Raw genomic sequence first — 9,797 nt, 5'->3', positions numbered from 1 at the left:
GGCTAAACGTAACCACGTGTTTGTGTTGGCTAAACGTAACCACGTGTGTGTTGGCTAAACGTAACCACGTGTGTGTGTCGGCTAAACGTAACCACGTGTTTGTGTTGGCTAAACGTAACCACGTGTTGAAGGAAAAAAAACATCAGTTGGTGGTGTTGTACTGACGTAGTGCTTTTATTTTGAAAGAGACTGTATGCAAACTGTACATTTCCTGTGAAAACAGAAGTGTATTTTGAAAACAGACACTGCATGTAACAGGCTGAAGTTGACACGGCGTCCCAGAACGTCAACAACTAACACACGAAAGTCCATGACCAAACGTGGACATGTGACGAGGTCGCAGTGAGGATGATGTTGAAGAATAAATGGCATCATAGTTCACATTAGTGTTGGTGAGACTCGCAGCCTCCAACGAGGCAGAAGAGGCAGTAAAGTGTTCAATAAAACAGCTGAGCATTGTTTTGTCCTCAAACCCAGCGTGTTGATGTTCTTACTACAGGCTCCGACTCCCTGCAGACACTACGAGTCCTAATTATATCACTAATAGACCTACTTACACATCGAAGCATGTCTAATATTCACACAGCAAAACACAACAGCTCTGCAGACTCCTTCATTCTGCATCATTTTGTCTGCTGCTCCCTGTAAACACAACATCATCCTGTTCTTTAACTGTCAGCTGATCTGTAACCCACACACACACACACACACACACACACACACACACACACACACACACACACACACAGAGCTGCGTTTACATTCAACACATGTTCATAATAAAGACATAAGCTGTGTGAGCTCACCGGTGGTGCAGCCGGGGCGCGTGTCTCCGTCTGTCCTGTGAGCTGTTCACCAGTGAACTCAAACCAATAACTGATCAATGTCTTAACAGTGCTCAGTAAACGGTCCCCTCTGAGTCACCAAATGATGCTCGTGACCACACCTGTAAATCATGCCTGCTCATGCTGTTGCAGGGTTGTAATTAAAGATACTATTAAATGTTAATATTTAGTTTTATCTGTTGGAACCCAGTGTGAGAAAAAAGTCAACAGTGTTTGAACCCCTCAGATGTCGGCTGTGAAATCATAGACAGTTTGAACCCCTCAGATGTCGGCTGTGAAATCATAGACAGGGTTTGGAAGTTGCAGTTTTTCTGAGGAGTAACTTGTCGTGTTGATTAGTGTGCACGAGTTCTGATCGCTTCCATTTTCATCAGTGACGAATGTGCCTGGTCAGCCTGTCTCTGCAAAGAGCGTGCACTGGGAAGATGAATTTAACATTTTGATACCTTGGAAAAACATTTTTTAGAACATTTTACACAGCAACAACTGAATTTTGCTCCAGGATCTTTCAACTGAAGATTTTCTATGAAATTACTGCGACTGAAAAACAACTTTAAATGTTTAACATTGAAAATCCTCAGTATGTCGATTCTGCAGTGAGGAAGAGGAGGAACTGTTGCCGCCTCTCAACATTTCTATTAAACTCACACCTTTAAACATTTTATTGGAGGTCCTGGATGAAAACTGTCCCCAGATAATAAATACAATCGTTCTGTCGGGTAAAATATTTATTAGTTTAGTTTATTAGGATCCCCATCAGCTCCTGCAGCAGGGTTAATAACAGGACTAAAACACTGACAGCTCCTGGTGATACAGTAATTAAGATAAATGCTGTTTCATGATTTCATTTGGTCAGTAGCTGCCATTTTGGGGGCTAAATTTAGCTCTGATGACCTGATGATTATTGTAATATTAGACCAAGTATTTACATCATACTGTACATTCACATTTACATGTTTCCATACACGCATTACCTGAGCATTTAAAAGAGTAGTAAAAACAATATATTTTACCATGCGTGATGTTCATTACAGTGAATGAATCATATTATATGAATCACCTTTTTGTAGAAATCAATCACTAACTAAACGTCCCTGCACCACAGAGAAATCAATCACTAACTAAACGTCCCTGCACCACAGACAAAGACAGACCCTTCACATCCTGAGACACACGACACAATCAGACTTACCTCTGATATTAAGTCATTCAGCTTTGACAACTAAACTTTGTCTGTTTCATGGATCTCAGTCAAAAGCTGCTGCTTCAAGAGAATTTTAAGCTTTATTGTTCTGTTTGTCTTTGTTTGTGAGACGATATTGTCATGTCATGTTATCGTCTGTGCTACATGTGTTATTACTTGTCTGTAATTCATTTAAAAACAAAAACAAAAAAATATTAACATCAGGCACAGCCACACGACAGGAGGGAGGAAGCTACACTAACATTTTCACGCAGTCAGCAGCATCAGCAGAGAAGCTGTGACTGTGATACATAAGGTTACAAGTAGCTTCCACCTGCAGCATCTCCTGCACACCTGCCAGGTGGAAACCAAACACCACGTCTGACAGGTCTAAACTCATTCCTGAGTCTTGTGTTCGACTCTTCCTCTGCTCTCTGTAATGATGATGATGATAATCTACAGAAAGCAAAGCAAACATGCAGATGAAGTCAGAGGAACGCTGCACATTAAAGGATGGTTCAGGGATGTCTTCATGTCTTTGTTCTCAGGTTCATCAGGTTCACGTTTGCACTTACAAAACCATATTTCCACCCTGAGAGGTGACTGAGGAGGAACACTAATATGGAGGGGGAGATCCAGAACATAATCAATAATCAATGATTGATCAGTAAACCCGATTTTATTATTTACACAAAACTGCATTCATGAGACAGGAAGTGATTAAAAAAAGGTCTCACTGTTTTTCTGAGTTGTAACTGAAATAAGTAGCATCACAATGATTATTGACAAACGCTATAATTAGTCAGTCAGTTCGTTAAATTAAAACAAATTTCTAAAAACATTCATGATTTTTGTCAGTTTAATAAATTGTTACTCTGTTGTTTAAGTGACGTCACGTTTGGTGAAGAAAGCATCATGACTTGTTCAGGACTTGAGACTCAAAGTTCAGGACTTGTCTGAGTTGACTCAGGACTCACTTGTGACTTGCAACAATGACTTGGTCCCACCTCTGTTAGGGACTGTTCATTACTTATGAGGGGGGGGGTGCAAAAAGATGGAGGCATGTCAAATAATTTTTTAAGCACTGGGGAGGGACTAATGTTTTATATTTTGGGTTAGAGGAGGGGCATACAAATTTAAATGGTTGTATTTTGTATTAATTTTATTGCCAAGTTTTAAAGACAATATTTAATAAAGTTGTATTTATTTGAAATTAAAAAATATATATATTAAAATATTTAAGAATATATATTTTTAGAATTTAAAAAAATGATATAATTAGATATTGGTATCAAATAATAAAAAAAAACATTTTTTAAAGAGAACATGCCCTCCAAACCCACATTTACACCATTTATCACAGCGGGAAACTGTAAAATTGGAAATTATTGTTGGATTTTCCGATTTCCAACAGTCATTGAACACATTGTGTGAGATAAACACCTCTGTCAGGAAAAAAAATCTGAGCTTAAAATAGTGATATTTCATCAAAATCATCTTGTAAAATTTTGTAAACATAAATTGTTTGTATGAATTAAGCAGCGTGCACAACACGAGTGAAAAACGTTTAACTCTTAAACATCAAAGGGTAAGTTTTAAAAATATATTTATATTATGATGGAGGGAGGGTCATTGGTTTTCCTCCAGTCACTCAGGGAGGCTCCAGGAGAAATATCTGGAGCTCAGGGAGGGTCACACCCCATCCGTCCACCCTCCTCTGATAAGTAAAGAACAGTCCCTTATACTCCCTGTATTCAGGTCAAACTTCCTGTTGGCTCTTGAACATACAGACAGTGGAAGTGTCATTTCATCAGACTGTCAGAGTCTGTTTCATACTGAGGGAAAATAAAGACATGACCATGTTTTTACACCAACACTCTGCTGACACTGACAAAGTGATTGACCTAAAACATGCAGCTGGATTAGTTTGTGATTTTAATATGGAGAAATGATCTCTGCATGTCATCTCATAACCGTCTGAATTAAATGGAGAGATTTGATGTTCTGTTTGTATCTGATCCGTGATTAAGGTGGAGGGCTGAGTGATTTTATAGCCTCAGGGAAAAAACCAGAGCACTCCATATTTGAGAATGTTTTAATATCCACGGTTTGTTTCACACGTACACAATCACAACAACCTCCTGATGCCTGAGAGTCCTGCTGGATATTTACACTGGCTTCATGTTGGTACAGCGCTCCTCTAATGGAGGTGTCTACATGACAGAAACATGTGTCACATCAAAACATGATTTACATCTAATCAAACGGCCGAGGGTCTGCACTGTGGGGCCACACACTAACACCTGCTGCTGACAACAAGTTCAACTCTTATTCACTACAACATCTTCTCCTCGCGCTCCCACGGCACCGGGTCCTGCTCCTCCTCCACGTGCGTGTTCCTGCGCCCTGTCCAAAAGTGCTCCACATCTGGGAACGTCTTCTCCTTCTCCTGTGACACCGCGTTGGCCACGGCGTTGGCCCCGACCTCTGCTCCGTTACCCTCCGTTTTGGGGCATTTGTTGCTGGGGGGGTGTTTGGAGCCTCTGCAGGTCGCGATGAACCAGATGGTGATCAGTCCCTGACGCACGTCATCGTACATGGTCATTAAGATGACGGGAGACAGCGAGCTGCATGCGTAAAGGAGGACTTGGGCAAAGATGATCAGCCCCACGGGAGGTTTGTTGTACCCGAGCCTGATCCAGGTGAACGTGCCCCACTCCGGCAGCAGCATGAGCCCCAGAGCTCCGCTCAGACACAGTAACACCAGGGTGACTTTGCTCTGGTGCTGCGGGCTGGGCGCGTGGTTCACCGCGGTGTGCAGCGCTTTGGTGTAGTAGGCGAGTGTGAAGATGACCGGAACCACGAAGGTGGCGGTGGGATAAATCTTGTAGAACAAACGCATGAAGTCAGACGCGCACACCGGCATCTCAGAGACGCAGATGGTGTCGCGGCCATGCGGCACCAAAGTGGCGAAAAGCATCTGTGGAATCGGAAACATCATGGACACAATCCAAATGAACGCCAGGGCTCCGTGGATCCACGTCGGGCTGTAGAGGGGCCCTGTGGTGGCGCTGGGGACCAGCGTGTGTTTGGCTCTGGTGGTCACCGCCAGGATTAAAGTTTTTGCGACCACACAGGAGTGCTGGAACCAGTCCGTGGTGCTGCAGACAAAACTCCCCAGGGTCCAGGTCTGCTTGTAGTAGGTGACGGCGCGCACGGGGGCGCACAGCAGCAGGATCACCAAGTCCGTGGAGGCCAGAGAGGCGAGCAGCGCCTTCACCTCTGAGCCCCTTCCGTTTCTAAAGTCACGGATGAAAATCAGCAAAACCAGCAAATTCCCCACCGCCCCGGACACGCAGATCCCGATGAGGATGACAGGCATGGCTGTCCGGGTGTCCTCCCCCTGCAGGAGCTGAACTCCCCCAACGAAATCAAAGAAGGACACATTAGCTGGTCGATCAATATCCATGTCGTCCTCTGAGGGTGTGAAGTTACAGCTCCTTAAAGTAAAAAAAAAAAGATATTAAAATATTTCTGTGTCACTTTTCTCCGCAGGTTTGAGGTCCCGAGGAGCTGCTGTCCAGGGCGCGCGGTGCTGAAGCGCTGCTGACGGGGTCGTGATCGCATCAGCAGTGGGTGAGCAGACTGGCAGGTAGGCTATTTCAAGTGCTGCCATTTAGCGTCGTCAACCGCTCACGTCACTGTGCTCCGGGCTGCAGGCAGGATCCCTCAGAGGGATCAGAGCTGCTGTGGAGTGTCACACATCCTGTCACAGCAACACTCTGAGTTATCTCTTTATATTCATATGCAACATGTTGAAGGAGAACTGTGACTTTTACTGGAGTCACTGAGCAGTGAAATGTTGAATTAAATCATCACAACATGCTGCAACAACTGCACACAAGTACTGAACAAGGAAACACGTTCCTTCAGTATATTTTACACTGCCTTAATCTTGTCTTAATGTGATCACACATCCAATAATATTCTCTTAAATCACTGAATTAATGACTCACATTTACCCAAGTTTGGAAACGGACAGAAATGTTCTTTGAATCAGTGAGAATAAGATTCAGTCTTTATGGTTCTTATTAAACATTTAAAGTGACACTGTTTTACTTTAAAAAAAAAAAATTCTCACAAATTAAACGTTGACTTCAAACACAATAAAAACACATCTTTTCTGAATTCAGTTCACTCTGGAGTTTTGCTGTTTCAGTCTGACTCTGTCTGCTATGACCGAAGATGCTCTGTAACTAAAGCTGATGAATTAGAAGCTTTGTCAGTGTTGTGAAAGTCAGGTGGATGGATGAAAGCAGATTCAAACCAAAACAACACCATAAACAGCACAAATGTATTGTTTTCTCCTTGTTTTGCTGCTCGTTTATATCTGCTAGCTTCATATCTGATATCAGCCCAGTAGTGAACAAAGACACGTCTCAGACAAAGTAAATTTTCTCCTTTTGTCCGTCTGGAAAATGACATTTTGGAGTCAGACCGTTGCTCGTGAAAAATGGGTCCAATATTTACTTTGGGGCAAAATAATCCTTCACTCACTTTTCCTTTTGTAATAAATGCACCCAGGACCATGTCTAGTCTCCTAAAGGGGCGGGGCAGCAGTGAAACCCACGTGGCACAGATACAGGAAAGACCTAAAGTGTGACAAAGGCTAATTTGCAGATCTTAAGGCCCTGACACACCAAGCCGACGGTTGGCCGTCATCCAAAGTCGGGCCGTCGGTGAGCGTCTGTCGCCCTAGTTTTTGCGGTGTGTCCCGCACCGTCTGCACTTTGGCGTTGGCGGCTTTTCGGCCGATTGAGCATGTTGAAACAGCGGCGGAGCTTGTCAGTGAGAGAGATCACTCTGATTGGCTGTTCAGGTTTTATTTCCTCGCCCCTGTAGCGAGTGAATCTGCCTGTGGTGAAACCGGGGCTAACCGGTGCTTCCTCCTCAGGCTCCACTTCACTCAGCTGCCCCACACACCCGCTGCTTCTTCACACTTTAACCTGAATAACAAACCGGAGCTAGCTGGGAGCGGCTAACCTGAATAACAAACCGGAGCTAGCTGGGAGCGGCTAGCGGAGCGTTAGCCGCAGCATGACCAGCTTCCCAGCTAGCCCCGGCTCTCCGTTAGAATCTAAACGGAGAGCGGCTTTCGTCGCCGCTAGTTCTTTGATGTCGGTTTGGCGTGTCTGCACCTTAAGGATAGCAACAGAATGACCCACCCTGTGCTCCCGATCAGTGGCTAGTACTTGTTGCTGACGTTAGTTGGATTGGTTAGGTTCGTGTATGAAGAGTAGGACTGGTTAGGGTTAGGGTGAGAACGTCAGGGTAACACCACAGGCCAACGCTGTAGTTACAGGCCCTGACACACCAAGCCAGTGGTCGGCCATCAGTCAGTGTGAGGCCATGAGTGAGCATCTGTCACCCTAGTCCGCACCGTTGCCCCTCGTTGGCCCAGTCTCCTTTTTTTTGCCGATTCAGCATTGTCATCGAGAATGAATGGAATCGCTCTGATTGGCAGTTGGGAAAGATGTGTCTGTAAAGCTTTTAGCTTCCTCCACCATGAATTAGATTTCTCAAACTTACCCTTTGATGTTTGAAAGTTTAAAGTTGAAGATGAAATCCTGGAGTTGAAGAAAGCCTCAGTTTTTCACTGGTTAGTCGATAACCATCAGGTTCCCTTTTGCGAGGTCACAACATTCTGGGCTGAGCACCACTTAAGACAACTGTGATTGGTCCACAGAAACAAAAACAAGCCAGATCATTTTCTTCCTTGATGACAGAACAGTAACATGATGATTCCAGACCTTTCTCAAGCGCTGACACGTCACCACGGAGACAGATCTGACTACACGAGACTAGAACGTGACAACACAGTGAATATTTAATAATTCCAACATTTTAAACATCTTTATGACCAAACAGGAAGTAGGGATCAAACCTTTTTCCTCCCAATAAACTGATTCTGAAACCTCAACTGCAGCTATCAGCTGATACACATCTGGTACAAGTATGACCACGTCTCATTCTGAAGTGGTCGGATACCTCGGCTTTGTCTCTGATTTTGGCGTCAGACACCAACGCCAAAAGCTACCTTTCATGGTGTTATGATACAGCACTGGATGGCATCAGTTTGAAACGCTGCCTGTAACAACGTAGTACAAGGAGCTGGAAAGTCGCTGGGGGCGGGCGGTAAGGGAGGTGGATCATGGGTCCAACAAACCGTGGACTTTCACCCGGGAGTCCGGTGTTCACTTTCCATGTGAATGTTGAGCCAGTGCATGATGTTATTGTCTAAACCTAACCATGTTTGTTTCTTGTCTAAACCTGACCTTGTGCTTTAGTTGACGCCATCATTGGTTGCGGCGTCACCGAACGTCAACAGCAGACGCAGGAGGATATGTAGCATGTAATATGTAGAAGTGAGAGTCCACTGACGAAACAGCGATATGTGAGGACTTAGTATGACAGTGCGTTAATATGACCTAATAAATGTTAATAACAGTAGAAACACTGAATATTTCTGACCTTTACAGACAAACTATATTTATCGTGAGTCGCGTCAGGTTGTTTCTGATCACCTGTTTCATAAAGACAGTGTCAGGGTCACAGATAAATATGACCGAGCCGTATGATGTCCTGTTTCACTGGAGCTATTCTCACAGTGACCTCATTATTTATGGATGAAGTGAAGTGAGTGTGAGTGGAGGTTCATCATCAGTCTAATACGCTGACCCTGATGCAGAAGTGCATGAAGCAGACTGCGCCACAGACGAGGTGTGTTTACTTGACTTGAAGAGCATCCGGATGATGAAGGGGAGGGAGGGTGAGGGCGGGGGGAGGTTCGGGGGGGTTGTGTGTGGAGAGGTGAGGGTGCCCACTCAAATGCTGTCACCTCCTCTAAGAGGGCCGGTTGCTAGGAGACGGGAGCCACCATCACAGTATGGGGTTAGGAAGATGTGAGGCGTCATGAAGTAGTGCGAGATACGGACGGGTGGAGAGGCTTTAAAGCTTCACATGAGATGAATGAACAGTTACGACGGTGTGATTGCAGACGGGAAAAAGGCTCTGCTGGTATTTAGAGAGATGATATAATAGCATAAGCAGGGAAGCTGCCCTCATGGCGTGCAGTAATCAAGGATAATTGATATGTTATGGACCCTGTGGGGCGAAGAATACGAGTAGGTCTCAGCTCCCACTGATTCTGCTCCTGGAAATCTGTCAGTGGAATACAAATGTAATGCTTTAATCTGCACTTATTCAGGCAAAGATGGACTTTATTAGTTTTATAATTTACAACGGGTCCCTCGATGACGAGACCTGCAACATGTTTTCATAAGGCAAATTGTGATTTGTTTGATATTGGGCTTTATAGATAAAATTGAACTGAAATTGGAATTAAGATTTAGGAGGAATTATTGATATATCACAGTGAGGACTGCAGATTTCAACCAGCTAAAACTTCACCTGGTTACAATTCCTTCAGGGTTCATTGTTCAGGAGCTGAATTATCCACAGAGGTCTCTTCCTCTCCAAAATAAAAGCCCCGTTTTCAGGTTTGGTTCAGTTCAGTTCGGAACGCTTTTTCCCCCCTTTCCACCAAAGTAGTGGATGGTCCCAACAGAAGCATTCCTTAGCGTCCCCATGTTTGGCCCCCCCTCTGTTGGGGTACCTAGCACACAGATCTGGTACTAAAAGGTGGAGCTAGAAACCCTGCAGTCTGATTGGTCAGTAGAGGACGGTCACTCTGGTTTTATGTAACCTCT

At 44.4% G+C, this 9,797-nt stretch overlaps 2 protein-coding genes across 2 annotated transcripts in view; one reads left to right on the top strand and one right to left on the bottom strand.

Moving 5' to 3' along the window:
- rab11fip5a (RAB11 family interacting protein 5a (class I)) overlaps positions 1-9,797 on the top strand; it is a 123,544-nt gene that overhangs the window by 36,778 nt on the left and 76,969 nt on the right. Inside the window, exon 2 of the mRNA XM_050062094.1 lies at positions 5,584-5,680. The gene's annotated coding sequence lies outside the window, so the exon portion shown is untranslated. The remainder of the gene's footprint in view (positions 1-5,583; positions 5,681-9,797) is intronic.
- Positions 3,865-5,657, bottom strand: LOC126401073 (G-protein coupled receptor 151). The gene has a single exon (XM_050062155.1). It carries the CDS (start codon positions 5,495-5,497, stop codon positions 4,364-4,366), a length of 1,134 nt encoding a protein of 377 aa, XP_049918112.1. The 5' UTR covers positions 5,498-5,657; the 3' UTR covers positions 3,865-4,363.

This window comes from Epinephelus moara, chromosome 14 (assembly GCF_006386435.1).
Source record: "Epinephelus moara isolate mb chromosome 14, YSFRI_EMoa_1.0, whole genome shotgun sequence".
Lineage (NCBI taxonomy): Eukaryota > Metazoa > Chordata > Actinopteri > Perciformes > Serranidae > Epinephelus > Epinephelus moara.
Note: the sequence above shows the minus strand (reverse complement) of the source record. Positions and strands in the feature narration are given on the sequence as shown.

Coding starts and splice junctions, on each gene's coding strand:
- LOC126401073 (XM_050062155.1), bottom strand. CDS start 5,497: ATGGATATTGATCGACCAGCTAATGTGTCCTTCTTTGATTTCGTTGGG.